General features: G+C 39.6%; 1 protein-coding gene across 1 annotated transcript in view; it reads left to right on the top strand.

The window, feature by feature from the left end:
- Positions 1-15,761, top strand: part of RNF13 (ring finger protein 13) — a 104,168-nt gene that overhangs the window by 11,940 nt on the left and 76,467 nt on the right. The window contains exons 2-3 of the mRNA XM_043996238.1: positions 7,024-7,146; positions 10,880-10,960. Of these exons, the coding sequence (XP_043852173.1) occupies positions 7,033-7,146; positions 10,880-10,960 (195 nt within the window). The 5' untranslated portion in view covers positions 7,024-7,032. The remainder of the gene's footprint in view (positions 1-7,023; positions 7,147-10,879; positions 10,961-15,761) is intronic.

Raw genomic sequence — 15,761 nt, 5'->3', positions numbered from 1 at the left:
TGGACTTACCATCTCTTTGCCATTCTCAAATCTACCTCTCCAGCCTAATCTCTATGCTGATCACCATCTCCAACTGTCTCTCAGACATTTCGAAATATATGGCTAAGCAGACATCTTAAATTCAACATGTCCAAAACTGAACTCATCATTTCCCCCCCATAACTTTCCCCCTGTGCAAACTTCCCTATCATTGTCAAGAGCACCACTGTCCTTCCAGTCTCCCAGCCTTGGAAAATAGGTGTCATCCTCAACTTCTTATTTTCTTTCACCCTTCATATCCATTGCCTCCAATTTATTCCAAGGCCTGTCTATTTCACCTTCATAAAATCTCTTGAATACATGCCCTTCTTGCCTCTGACATTCCCATCACTCTAGTACAGGCCCTCCTTAGCTCATGCTAGGACTATTGCAAATAGCCTGCTTGGGGTGGGGGTCTACCTGCCTCAAATCTCTGCTCAATCCCATTAGCCACTTAAAGTCTAAGTCATCCACACCCCACAATAGCTCCAGTGGCTTCCTGTTGCCTCTAGGATCAACTGTAAAATGTTATGTTTGGCATTCAAAGCCCTTCAGAACCCGACTCCCTATTACCTTTCCAGTTTTCTTCCATGTTACTCCCTGACACATTCTCTTTGATCTGGTGACCCTGGATCCTTGACTGTTTCCCAAACAAGACTCTCTCCGTTGCTCATGCCTGCAATGTTCTTCTTCATCTCTTCCTGCTGGCTTTCCTGGCTTCCTTTCAAATTCCAGCTAGTACTGACAACGTTTTCCAGTATTTCTCGGTTCTAGTTTTTTCCTTCTTTTGATTATTTCCTATTTATCGCGTTTATAGCTTGTTTGTACATATTTGTCTGTAGTTGTCTTCCTCTTTAGACTGATTGCCTTTTGCCTTCTTTTGTATTCCCAAGTGTTTACATAGTGCCTGGCATTTTGTAGGCACTAATAAATATTTATTGATTGACTGAACTGATGTAACTTCTGTTTTATTAGTTTTATAATATTTCTTAATAAGATTAGTAGTATTATGGGTGAGGGTTGTGAAAAATATTAATAAAAAATTAAAAATAAAATTTGGAGATGAAACCCTTTTAGTTCTTAATTTAAATCTGAATTAGTATGTGAAGGAAATAATTAGAAGAATATTTTATAAGAAATGTAAGCTGTTTCTTTGTGAGAGAAATGATTATTTCTCTCTCATATTAATCAGTTATTGAATTAGGACCAGGATTTTTTCAGTCTCTGAAGGACATTGTTGATAATGAAACTGGATTCTCTCTCTCTCTCTCTCTCTCTCTCTCTCTCTCTCTCTCTCTCTCTCTCTCTCTCTCTCTCTCAGATTAAGTTTCTTAACAGTCTTGTTCAGACCCCACCCAGGTGGGAAATCCCTAGTGTGTTCTACTTGTCTGGGTGGAGGTGAAATCTTTGATTCAATTACCCAAGTCTGAGGGTGATTGGGAAGTCTATAAGATAATCAAAGCCTAGTGCCTAGCCCCTAGCCCTCATTAGAAAAAGTCCATTTCATTATGATATTCCTTCTTTCTCTTTACTTGTTAACCAGTCAGTAGATTGCCACCCTCAGGAACACCACCTTTTCAAGGCTTTCAGTATAAGCATTGAGTGGATTCCATGAAAGGTCTTTGGCATTCAAGAATGTCACTGGCCCTTTTATTAAAAATATGCTGGGGCGGCTAGGTGGCGCAGTGGATAAAGCACCGGCCCTGGATTCAGGAGTTCCTGAGTTCAAATCCGGCCTCAGACACTTGACACTTACTAGCTGTGTGACCTTGGGCGAGTCACTTAAGACCCATTGCCCCACAAAAACAACAACAAAAATATGCTAGCATTATTAATAAAATGATTTATTACCCAGAAATTGCCTCTTGAACTCCTTGAATACCACATTTATATATTATTTGTTGAAGCAGATGAGAAGCTAGAAAACATTCAGCATATTTGATTCCTTGAATTAAGTATCTCCATAATGTCCTAATATATACTTATTGTCACATTGTCATAAAATATAAACTTGATTTTTATCAGTTTTCCCCTCATAGCTGCAAACATTAAGAAGAAATTAATTATCAGCCAAATACATACATGCATATTTGTAAAGATCAGTTCCTCAAGTGACTATTTCTTAGATTAGCTTATAAAAATATTTGGGTTTGGGGGCAGCTAGGTGGAGCAGTGGATAAAGCACTGGCCTTGGATTCGGGAGGACCTGAGTTCAAATCCAACCTCAGACACTTGACACTTACTAGCTGTGTGACCCTGGGCAAGTCACTTAACCCCAATTGCCCAGAAAAAAAAATTGGGGTTTTATTTTTCCAAAACTATTTTTTAAATGTTTTACCTGTTATCTATCTGACTTGTAGTGAAAAGTATTGAGAGAACAGGCACTTAGTTCATGAAGATAATACACACATTAATAGGAGCTAGAGATAGTATATTCTGTTAGGAGTCAGGCAATAATTCATAAATTACTTTATGTTATTTTTAGAAATTCCATAAAAATCTCAGGTAATTCACCGGCTCTACAGTGTATTAATGTGCCTCTTTCCATGATCAGACATTTATGTTATGGGTCTAGTGTACATCAAAGAACCTTCTCCTTGAGAAATTAAACCAAAGGACAGACACACACCTAAAGAGAAAAGTGGAACCAAGTGGAACCGGGTCGGGACTAAGCTAGCTCCAGGACCATCACCCTTCATTCCAGTCTCCCCTACCCCTGGGGAGATAAGATTAGGTGTGGCTGCTGCCTTTGTGGTGGGAGGAGGAGAAAGATCGCTTAAGAGATCTGAAGCCACCCTTCACCCAACTCCCCCCCCCCCTCCCAGCCACCACCAGTGGGGGGTGGTCCTCCCCCAATAAGGGAACTTTCCACAGTCTGATGATCACTTCCATCAGTCCTCTATAGAAGTATCTGCCTATCTCCTGCTCGAGGAGATTGGTATCTCAGAGCCATGCTCTGTGCCATGCCTTTCTCCCCATGAGAAGTCCAAGGATTTCTCTCTTGGTTTCCCTTCCCTAGCCCCTAAATAAACTATTATCTTATTCTATTGGATTTGTGTGCAAGAGGGTGTAATTCTTTAAAGAGGAATTCCTGAGGACCCGTACCCCAACCCCTATCCTAAAACCCCCACCCTATTTTTCCTATAACACTTAGATGGAATAGTGGATAAAAGTGGCTGACCTGAAGTCAGGAAGACTCATCTTCTGCAGTTCAAATCTAGCCTCAGACACTACTAGCTGGGTGACCCTGGGCAAGTCACTTTTAACCCTATTTGCCTTAGTTTTCTCATCTGTAAAATGAGCTTGAGAAGGAAATGGCAAACCACTTCAGTATCTTTGCCGAGAAAACCCTAAAACGAGTCACAGAAAAGAGTTGGACAGGACTGAAACAATGGAACAACAAACTTTTCATGATCCTTCCAGCATTGAAAACCATTGCTATCTTTTGTAAGTTTTTAGTCATTTGCTGGGTCTGAGGGGGAACCTTAGGGTTCTCTTTTGTGTTTTGCATCAGTTTTTCCTATGGCTAATAGTTTGCAGTTCTTTGGGGAACTGTCCCATAGCCTTTGAGCATTTATCCATTTGTTATTTTGTTTATTTTATTTTATTTATTATTTGTTTTAATTTCCTATAAATGTGGGATATTACATTTAACAGCTATTGGATACAGATGTTTTCCTGTGCTGCTGCTTGTGCAGCTTTCTCCTCAGAATCCTCCTAAAGATGACATCTAGGGACTTTTCTCCCTCTTACGTCTCTCCTTCCCCATATCTTGTCCATTTCCCTTTTGTTTCTGCAGTAAGTAAGTGTGTGTATTCAACTTCAACTGAATTTTATCTGTTTCATATATGAGTTAGGTAGTGAGAAGCCTGTTTTCCCACTCCTGATTCTGTTTTTGTATCATCTTCTCATGGGTTGCATTTATGTGAAATTTTAAGCTCCTCTCTACCACTTTCTTCCCTAGTATATTCCTTTCCTTCCACTTTTTCTTTCATTTCTTAATACCAACAAAGCAAAAACACCCAAACAGACAGACAGACAGACACACAGCCTCACCTCTGTTTTTCTTGTGTTTGTCTTATTTAACTTTCTCTGTGACCTTAGAAGATGTTAGTTGAAAGGACACTTGCCTCTTGTAAGCACAATTCATCATTTGCTCAGGTGTATTTAACTCAAATGAGATATTTCTGAAGCATGTTGCTATCCTTAAAGCGCTATGCACATGCTATTGTTAACCTGAAAATTAATGTAACAATTAATATAGGAGAAATAAGGTCTTTAATCAGGGTAAAGGAGCTATAACTCGAGTATCACACAACAAGAATGCTAGGAATCCCCAAAGATGGGCACTGAGGATGGGGTTTATATGGAGTAACAGAACAAAGGGAACTATGAGACTGCCCCTGAATTCAGTATAGAAGATAAGTAAGGTGGGGAATCTTTGGGAGAGGATAGTTTGTTTGGGGGAGATCCATGAATCAATCAAGAGTCTGGATTTGACAAAGGTTGGTCAGCCCCAGGTAATTCATTGGCCTGGGAATGGGGAGTATGTGGGGATCAGTCAGTTCTCAGTAAATTGCAGTTATCACTAGCTAGTGACTTCTTATCATCTTGTTACCAGATTTCCTATTGGCTGCTATATTAATATTGCAAAGATGTAGGTTTTACTTTGTCACTAATCTACTCAAAAGTTAAACATGGCTTCCTTTTGTTTCTAGGATAAAATACAAATGACTCTGCTTGGAATAATCATGCCTGGATTGCACTTCCTCCCCACCTTCTGACGGTTAGAACCTCTAGCTCATGTATCACTGTGTGAGAAAAGTTATCAATTATGGACTTTTTGGGGACACAGGGACCCCACCCTTCCCCCCAAGGCTTAGCTCAGAAACTTTAGCTGATTTCTTTTGGGACCAAGCCCAGGAGCCCCTGGGTGGATCAATAGAAATGGTGATTGATTTACCTCTATAGAGATTAAAACCACACCTTTTCAAGAGCACCTTTGCCCTCTGAGGGTTTGTCTTTGCACAAGGCCCTGACTTCTGCACAGTACATTTTAATATGGGCCACCCTCAGGTCACGTCAACCAATGGAATTGAATGATTCTGGACAGTTAGTTTTGATTAGTGTGTAAGAGCCACCTCTATCAAAAGAGGAAAAGAGACAGAGATTACAAGATGAATGATATTCTGGGTGGACACTAGCTGAGGAAGGCTGAGCTCTCTCTCTCTAGGTAATGTAGAGCTTCTGAACTCTACTTGGAGCCAAGGCAGCACCCTCCCCTCTCTTGCGCCTGAGACCTGTGTGAACTAGCTATGCTTTCTCTTCTCTTTGGGACTCCATGCTGGGTTTGTAATTGCTTAGGCCTATAACTAATGGGGAGGTTAGTCAGACACGTGTTAATACTTTAGTAATTTATGATCTTAATTAACAATAAATGATTGCTGCCCAAACTGGTGCAATGGCCTTTAATTTGTAAGTAGCACTACATATTTGTTAGAATATCTCTGCCAAGTTCCCCAATAATATAGGCATAAAAAGGCTAGTCTCCCCAATATTTCTTTCTTTCTTTTTTTTTTTTTGCAGGCAATGGGGGTTAAGTGACTTGCCCAGGGTCACACAGCTAGTAAGTGCCAAGTGTCTGAGGCCGGATTTGAACTCAGGCACTCCTGAATCCAGGGCCAGTGCCTTAACCACTGCGCCATCTAGCTGCCCCCTCCCCAATATTTCAAATGACACAACTGGTTATATAAAATCCCATGGCCCCTTCCTCCCCAAAAGTTGTTTTACTTTTTCCCTCCTGAATTTACTTTGTATTTACATACGTCTATATGTGTTGTATCCCTAGGAGATTGTAAGCTCCTTGAGGGCAAGTACTGTTTTTGTTCTTTGTATATCAGGTTCCCAGCATATGTACTTTGTACATGCCTTAATAGGTGTTTATATGTATTTGTCAACTTGGATTGAATTGCACCTGTAAAGTGGGGATAATAATAGTTGTACATATAAAAATGCTTTATAAACTTTTTATCATATACATGTTTTTACTAATTAGTTATTAACAATAAAAAGCTTTTTAACATATGGGCTTGACTGGAAACATTAATCATATTTTTAATAAATAAGGATTTGTTGGAAGTTTAAGAATTTATAAAGGGGGCAGCTAGATGGCGCAGTGGATAGAGCACTGGCCCTGGATTCAGGAGGACCTGAGTTCAAATCCAGCCTGAGACACTTGACACTTATTAGTGTAATGATTGGAATGACGCCACCTACTGGAGACTTGCTGTGGAGAGCTCCACCATGAGGAAAATGCCTCAGAGGCATTGTGGCTTTTCCTTGGCGTCAGGAAATGACGCTTGCTCATGGGTGCTGTCTATCAAGTCTACCAGCCAGTCAACTGGAGGAGCCTCCTATGGTCTGGGAGGAGACAGGAAGGAGGAAAGGGAGCCTGCGCAGAGAGCGCTGGCCTTTTTGGCTTCCGGACTTGATGGTGGTGGCGGCAGAGGACTTCACAGGAAATTTGAGGAAAGATAGGAATGCCAGGCTGTTAGAATTCTGTTCTCAATCTTTTTCTTTCTATTTTCCAATAAACCCTTAAAAACCTAAACTCGTTTTATCAGTGATTTTTAGTCAGTTTCCCCCAAACTGGGGGAACACATTAGAATCCACATTTAGAATCTTAAATTACACACTAGCTGTGTGACCCAGGGCAAGTCACTTAATCCCAACTGCCTCACCAAAAAACAAACAAACAAACAAACAAAAAAGAATTTATATAGAGAAGCTTATATATGTATGTGTATATTCCATTGAATAAAGAGCCTGTGCTATTAATGTCATGAAACAATGTCTGAAAAATAAATATTTGATTATTAACGACTGTATAGCTGTTGAGTAGATACATGCTAGATTGACAGGATCAGTGGAATATTGTGAATTCTACATTAGGAAAACAGTATTTTTGGGGGGCCCACTCATTATTTTTATGTGTTTATTTTTTAGGTGATTAAGATGCTGTTATCCATAGGGATGTTAATGTTGTCAGCAACGCAGATATATACTATTTTGACTGTCCAACTCTTTGCATTCTTTAATCTGTTACCTGTAGAGGCGGACATTTTAGCGGTAAGTACAACTGAAACAAATTAATGTGTCTGAAATATGTGGAAGAAAAATTTAACAAAACACATCATCCAAGGTGGTTGTCTGTGTGTGTGCAACTGTTAGAGCTTTATGATTTTCCTAATGGCTTGAAACTATCTTGACACAAATGTTTTGTGATTCAGGCAGGAGTAATCTTTACTGAAAAGATTGACACAAATTTAAATAAGAGCGATTGAGACTATGCAGGCATTTTGTAGTTCTGTTGCTTTTATCAGTTCTGTGAAGCTGTGAAAATGGTCTGGGAAGTTACCATCAGTAACTGGGACTGCTGCTCAGACCTTAAGATAGTTTTATTTTTTAAAACATTTTAATTGATAGTTTTTGTTTCTCAGTCACATATATTCAATAATATTGCTCCTCCTTCATTACTCACAGGGGTGTCCCTTACAAGAGAATAAAAAAAAATTCAGCAGAATTAATTTAGCACATCAGCCAGACCTGTCCTCACATGCGGTGTTCGCATTCAGAGTCCCTCGCCTCTGCAAAGAAGAGGGAATGTAGTCTTAGATCTCTTTTTGGAGTCCAAGCTGCTCTTTATAATGTTATAGCTATTCAGTTTCAATTGTTGTCTTATTTCTATTTCCATTGTTATAGTCATTATGTGTGTTGTAAAGGTTCTCCTTCACTTTGCATCAGTTCCTATACATCTTACTGTATTTCTCTATATTGATATCATATATCATATTGATCATTTCTTATAGTGCTGCAATAATCCGTTACATCAGTGTATGACAATTCATTTAGCCCATGCCCAAGCTGACAGGAATCTACTTTTTTTTAGGGCTTTACTACTACTAAAAGTGTTGCTATGGGGCGGCTAGGTGGCGCAGTGGATAAAGCACCGGGCCTGGATTCAGGAGTACCTGAGTTCAAATCCAGCCTCAGACACTTGACACTTACTAGCTGTGTGACCCCTGGGCAAGTCACTTAACCCCCATTGCTCCGCAAAAAAAAAAAAGTGTTGCTATAAATATTTTGATCTATATGAGACCTTTGTTTTTATCCTTGACCTCCTTGGAATACCTGTCTTGTGTGGATCAAATGGTTATAGTGATTTTAGTCACTTTCTTAGAAATAACAACTGTTTGGACCAGTTTTAAGATTGCTTCTTGTACTTGTACTTGAAACACACTTAAACTTTTCCTAGCCTCATTTCTTTGAACTATTAATGTCACAAAGAAGTTACAGTTTTATTGATTATGTATTGCTTAATAAAACTGAGCTAAGAATTTGAAGTGTGATGGAATGACCAGGAACCTTTATTTAGGCCTAGCAAGAAGCTGACCTGTATGGTTCTGTTTGACCTTATTTATGCAAATGCACATTCTAAATGAGGGCTGAAGGTCTTGGATTTTTTTCATGGTGTGAGACTGAGCTAGAGATGCTTTGTGGTAGGCAGCATACATTAGTGTGGGTCCTCCTCTCGCCTTAAGCTACAGGTATATATATGTTTAGTACCTGCCAGACTAGAACTTTGGGTATCCCTTGGTATTATAGGAGGAGCCTTTTAAAATGGCCAGTTTTAGTCTATGGGAGGCTATGGGGATACTGGGACTTTGTACCTGGAAGCTGCCTACATACGGCACGGGTCCTCTTCCATAGCGCCTAGACTACGGGTCCTCAAGGGCCTGGGCTGCCTTGAACCAGGGCTGTCAGTACTTATGTCTTATTGCTGTGGTGTTTCCTTACTATGCCCAGATGATGTCGGAAGTTCCTTCCAATTCTATGACTCCGTGAAATGTGCCACTTACTCCCACATTCCCAACTCTTCACTATTCTCTATCCAAAAGAATCCGAATCTAAGTTCCTCAAGGGCAAAGACCTTTATTTTTCTTTGTATTTCTAACATCTAACACATAGTAGGTGCACAATACATTTTTGTTGATTCTTACTCTAGGGTTTCACTTTGTTTTCTTGGGGCTTCTTGATAATCTTTACACCTCTGTGACTAATTCCCTCCCAGCTTTTTACAAACATGTCCAGGACTACCCCATCCTCAAAATCCTTTCTTTTGACCCTCCCATCCTCTGAAGCTGTTATTATCATTATCCCCTCCTGTTCATGGCCAAACTCTTTCCCATATGCTGATTTCTGTAAAAGAGATAAAATTTTCAGTCACCTAAGTTCAAAATCTTGGCACTAACAATGCCTTGATCTCCTTCACCTTACATATTGAATCAGTTTCCAGGTGCTTTTGATTCTATCTGAAGTATGGACTGTACCCTTTCATGGCACGAGAGCCCAAAGTTGGACTCTTCTTCCTGCCCTGGACTAACACTAATAGAATGTTATTTCAACTGGTTGAGAAATTGTAGGCATGGAGATGATACTATGGATTTGACTCATTAATTCCTTTTTTATGAGGTGTGCTAACACTGTAAACTTTGGGAGCTATTTAACATCATTGGGCCTCAGTTTCCTTATTTGTACGATGAATCTCTGAGGTCTCTTCTAGTTCTAAATCTCATGATCCATTCTTACATATGTAATTGGTACAATTAATTTCCTGTTAGCAGGTCTTCTTTAAAAAAAAATTCTCCCCTTTCTCTATTTGAAACATTAGATCATTCTTCAGGTAAAAATCTAAAAACCATAGAATCAAAGAAAATCAGAACCAGAAGGGATCTTAAAGATTATTTTGTTCAACTCCCTCATTTTTCAGGTAAAGAAACTGAAGCTTAAATAGGTTAAATGACTTGCCTAAGGTCATAAAACAAAATATGAGCAGAGTAATGAAATAAAGAAATAGTATTGCTATTGTTTGTTCTAGCATGAAAGACTTGTCATGGAGTATATGAGTGTGCTGTTCAAATACTGTCTTAGAAATATAAGATCTTATTTGAGCAGATATGTATACTTTTTTGCTGGGTTCTGCCTAGTATTTCATTTTTCTTTATTGAGCCTTAAAAGAAATTTGAAGCTTTAGAGACGTTTGAAAACAAATATGGAGATATATTGAAGCAAACTTCTTTTGCTTTCAAAAATGTATTTGAAACTCTTTTCATCAGGAAGTATAGTTATAAAAGTATTGATTGGGGTCAGAAAATGTAGTCTGTTTCCAGTAATCTTGACACGAAGAAAATCAAATGGATGTCTTCTGAGGAGTAATTTGTGTGTAAATTAGTTCCCATAAAAGTTGCCTGTCTGTTATGCTAATTGTTTGAGAAGAAATCATCCCATTTGAAATCCTTTATCTGTGTGTATGTGAAATCATTTAGAATTTAGTGAAAATTTTGCAACAAATTATAGGTCACTAAAAATAATTCATTAATTTTAAATGAAAATTCTCCCCTGTGGTCCTTTTGTGCCTTATGGTGCAAGTTCCAGAAGGTCCTACTAAGTTGTTAAGAGTTTGGGTATCGACCTCTTAATATCTTCATTGACTAGCCTACTTAAATTTGAGGGAAGCTCAAAAAACCTCAAGAATATGAGCCAAGGTGGTAAGAGGGCTTGTGATCTGCATTGGCGATGGGAGAATGCATACCGCTCATTCACGTAGTATAGGCCTTAGGCATATTTCTTGCCGTATTTTATATGAAAATACATTTGTAGGCAAGAACTTACAAGGATTTTCTGTATATGTATAAACATAGATGAGGTAGCAGTAGAATTGATTGAATATAAATATAAATGTATTGCTTTCATTCTGTTGCATAATGTGAATCTAACTTGACCTTTTTAATTTTACATTTAGTATAATTTTGAAAATGTATCGCAGACATTTGATGACCTTCCAGCAAGATTTGGTTATAGACTTCCAACTGAAGGCTTAAAGGTAAGAAATAGTATTTAGAATAAAACTATTAATGTCATTATTTTATTCTAGTATATTTTGTTGATGCTATTTAGAGTATCTAAAAGTATGGATATATGATTCCCTAAATGTTTTATAACACTTTGACCAGTCAAACCTCAATTTTTGATATCCATTATAGATTGTCCTCAGTTTATGTAAAGAGGTTATGTTTCAGTAATTCATTTTTAATGCCAGAATTTGGAAATCTTGAGTGCATTTCTCTCTAATAATAATAATTTATATTTACGTGGCATGTAGTACTTTTCTTTCAAACAGAATTGTGAAATGCATAGTGCAGGTTGCAGGTATTGATATCTCAGTTTTACAGATAGACCCTAGGGTTTTGAGGAGCTGAGCACTTTGCCCACAGTCCCACAGTTAGTGCTTCGTGCCTAAGGTTGCATTTGAAGCTTGATCACCTGACTTAAAAATCTAGCAGTCTTTTCATTGTACCAGTCTGCCGTATCAGTGATTGATGATACATACACAACTTGATTTAACTCGTTGCATAGCAAATATTTGCAATTAAAAATAGTGAATCAAAATCATGAAACCACATTTTTCTTTTGAGCATTGTAAAATAAATTTAAACAGAAAAAAAGGTAATAGCCCATAATGCTCCTTAGCATGACTGACTTGGCCCTAAATCTAATAAGTCTTTTTGTTGCAACCAGGAATCTACTTCACTTTGAGCTATGGCTAAGTCCCTTTGTTTTTGATTGCTTCACTTTGCGTCAATTCATATAGATCTTTCTCTGTTCCTCTCTTTGTATCCATCATTTCTTATAGTACATTGATGCTTCATTTCATTCACATGCCATAATTTGTTTAGCCATTCCTCAGTTGATGGACATCTACTTTGCCCCCAATTCTTTGCTTTCAGAAAAAGTGCTGCTATAGGGGCAGCTAGGTGGTGCAGTGGATAGAGCACTGGCCCTGGATTCAGGAGGACCTGAGTTCAAATCCGACCTCAGACACTTAACATTTACTAGCTGTGTGACCCTGGGCAAGTCGCTTAACCCCAATTGCCCTGCCCCCCCCCCAAAAAAAAGGTCTTTGTAGGCACATAATAAACAATAATTTTTTTTTAAAGTACTGCTATAAATATTTTGATGAGTATGGTACTTTTCTTGTCAATGGCCAACTTTAAGTGTAAGCCGAAGAGCAGAATTTCTGGGTCAAAAGGCATGGACATTTTAGTCATTTTATTTTTAGGATTCCAAATTGCTTTTTAAACATTATCAAACTAATTCGCAGCTCTACCAACACTTGTACCAGGGTGCCTGTCATCCAAGCATGGTGGGCTGGAAACATTGCTGTTCAAATAGATCCTGGGCTATCTCCATTAATCAGAGGAGAGATGGGTAGCCAATATGGTGATGGTAGTTTGACTTTTCCTCAAACATGCTACATCTTGTTTCTCTCTCAGGGTATGTTGCTTTGCCAGCTAGTCAGGCCTTACTGCTGTGTGTATGGCATTTGCTTGGCTATTGTTGGGGATGGCTGGCCCTTTAAGGCTTGCTTTCCCTCATGATGGCTATGAGGGTGGGACTGGAAGTAGGTCTGGTGGTTTATGGTGGTTTAGGGCCTAGCTGCTGCTGCTTCTTTCTTTCTTCTTCCTTCTTTTTCCTTCTTCCTTCTTCCTTCTTGCTCCTCCTTCTTCTTCTCCTTCTTCTTCTCCTCCTCCGGCAGTGAGGGTTAAGTGACTTTCCCAGGGTCACACAGCTAGCAAGTATCAAGTATCTGAGGTCAGATTTGAACTCGGGTCCTCTTGAATCTAGGGCCAGTGGTTTATCTACTGTACCATCTAGCTGCCCTGGGCCTAGCTTCTTAAACTGTGGGTTGTGACCCCATATAAGGTTGTGTAACTAACTGAATGTGGGGTTTGTGAAAAATTTGGCAACAGTAAAAGTTTATGTATACCAATTTCATATACTTGGGTTGCATAAAAATTTCGGGGGGGGGGAAGGGGTCACAAGTGGAAAAAATTTAAGAAGCCTTAGTTTAGGGGACACTACTGTTCTCAAAGCTTTTGGGTTCAGAGTCCTGGGCTGTTTCCATTAGGGTCTCAGGAGAGATGGTAGTCAAGGAGATGGTGGTAGTGATTTGACTTGCCTTGTACATGCTAACATCTATTAACAGATAGACCCTAAGGTTTTTAGGAGCTGAGCAATTTGCCCACAGTCCCACAGTTAGTGGGTAATCCTGACTGTAGCTTCTTGATATTTGAATTTCTTTGACCTGAAAATTCTGAATTTTGGCTGTTATGTCCCTGGCAGTTTCATTTCAAGGTTCTTTCAGGAAAAGATATCTCAAATCTCCCAAATTTTTAACTGCTACATTATCCTGCTTCTTATACTCTTACTCCATGCATCCACTTATTTGCCAAATCTTGACATTTCTACCTTCATGACATCTCCCACATCTAATCCCTCCTCTCTACTTACTCAGGTCCCACCTTGGTTCAAGTTTTCTTTACCTCTTACCTAGATTATTGTAACAATCTTTTAATTGGTTTCATTACCTCAAGTCTCATCTTATTCCAGTCCATCCTGCATACAGCTGCCAAAATAGTTTTCATAAAGTGGGGATCTGGCCATGTGACTTTCCTATTTTATTTTCCTCTGGACTCTAGGCACATTTTCACAATGCCCAGTTTGAGAACTGGAAATTCAAGTCAGAAGTCTCTCTGAAGTACTTTAATAAATCAGTAGGACCATCAAAGGAAAGAGGTCACTTCTTAAAAGTTTGAAGTGGATTATAATGCCCACTGAAGCATCATGTAAATACTCAGGATGCTATAGTTAGAATCCAGAAGACTCAGGTTTGAATCCTGCTCTCAGATACCTTCTAGGTGGGTCACCCTGAGCAAGTCATTCATTCATTCTGTGCTTCTCAATAGAAGTGTCTTCAAGTAGATGACAAAAAGAACAGAAAATGCTTTTATCATTCACTTGATTTCCTAGTGAATTAGAAAGATGTGGTAACCAAGGATAGTGAGATTTTACAGTATAAAGAAGTATCATTGAATCTTGCATGCAGTATCACCCCATAAGAGAATGAAAAGCCCTGGGCACCAAAACAAGTATAGAGAAAGTTTGGCATGAGACTCAGCTAAGCCAGATCTCCTGGATAGGAGGGTGATGGATGGTGTCAAAGGGTATGTCAGATGTTGTCATAAAGGTTAGGAAGCAGTTGGATTGAGAAAAATGCCATTAGATTTGTCGGCTAAAAGATCATTTGTGACAGTGCTGGAATCCAGATTGCTGAAGGCTTGGACAGTTAGGTGGCTAAGTGGATAGAGGGCTGGACCTGGACTCAGGAAGATGAAGTCAAATCCAGCCTCAGACACTAGCTGTGTGGCCCTGAGCAAGTCACTTAACCTTGTGCCTCAGTTTTCTCATCTGTAAAATGAGCTGGAGAAGGAAATGGTAAAACCACATTCCAGTATCTTTAACAAGAAAACCCCAAATGGGGTGACGGAGAATCAGATACAACAGAAACAACTGAACAATCACAACAACAAAGAAAGAAACTGGAAGCATGGATTGTATACTATTTTATCAAAGTGTTTATCTGAGGAATGGAAAGGCTAAGGATAGTTGGTTCAAGCCAGAGTTTTTTAATGATGGAAGAGACCTGTCTTTGTAAACAAATTGATGATTGTAAACACTAGACAGGGCCAGATTTAAGATTAAGGAGAATCTGATGGAGAAGAAGGGAAGAGATGAAATCAAGGATGCCTTGGTAAGGAGAAGGTACCCCTTTTTTGGGGGGGGGTGAGGCAATTGGGGTTAAGTGACTTGTCCAGGGTCACACAGCTAGTAGTAAGTGCCAAGTGTCTGAGGTCACATTTGAACTCAGGTCCTCCTGAATCCAGGGCCAGTACTCTATCCACTGTGCCACCTAGCTGCCCCCCCCACCCCCCCCCCCACCTTTTTTGGCAGGGCAATGAGGGTTAAATGACTTGCTCAGGGTCACACAGCTAGTAAGTGTCACGTGTCTGAGGTTGGATTTGAACTCGGATCCTTCTGAATCCAGGGCTGGTGCCACTATCCACTGCGCCATCTACCTGCCCCCTAGAGAAGGTCCCCTCTTCATGAGAGACAGGAATGAAAGCAGAGGTCACCTGAGAGAGATCAGGAGGAGGCAAGAAGAGTGTTTGTTCAAAGTCTTTAGTTTTTACCACTTAATGTCACTGCAAATTCCTGAGAAGAGTAATACAGTGGTCAGACCTAAACCAGATTTGCAGAGATTGGAGGGGGAGGGAAGAATGTGGGAAGAACAATTTAAAACGCTTTGGAATGTTGTAGGCTAGAGGTGATGACAAATGAGGGCATCTGTGGTATGTGTGGAGAGGGCGGTGAAGGCATAAGGTGATTTGGGGCCACGAGATTTCTGATTGATGGCCTATGGGAGGATGGATGAGAGTGAAGAGTTGGGCGTGACTCCTGATTTGTGAAGGTGGATAATGAAGAAGAATGTTAATACCCTTGACAAAAATTGGGAAATTAGGAGAAAGGATGGGGTTGTTTATGGAAAGATAAATTCTGTTTTAGACGTGTGAAAGTGCAGATGCCTATGGGGTCTCCAGATAGAATCACTGACGGGCATCTGAGAATGGAATACTTGGTCAGGTGACGGATAGTGACAACTCACGTACATTCTTTCCTATGTTGTGGCAGCTCTCTCTTGCTGAGTAGACATGTGTAGGCATCTTTCTTTTTTACAGTCCTTTTTGGTGTAAGCCTTTTTGCATCGGAATTCCAGGGCCCCAGCA

This window comes from Dromiciops gliroides, chromosome 3 (genome assembly GCF_019393635.1).
Source record: "Dromiciops gliroides isolate mDroGli1 chromosome 3, mDroGli1.pri, whole genome shotgun sequence".
Taxonomy (NCBI): domain Eukaryota; kingdom Metazoa; phylum Chordata; class Mammalia; order Microbiotheria; family Microbiotheriidae; genus Dromiciops; species Dromiciops gliroides.
Note: the sequence above shows the minus strand (reverse complement) of the source record. Positions and strands in the feature narration are given on the sequence as shown.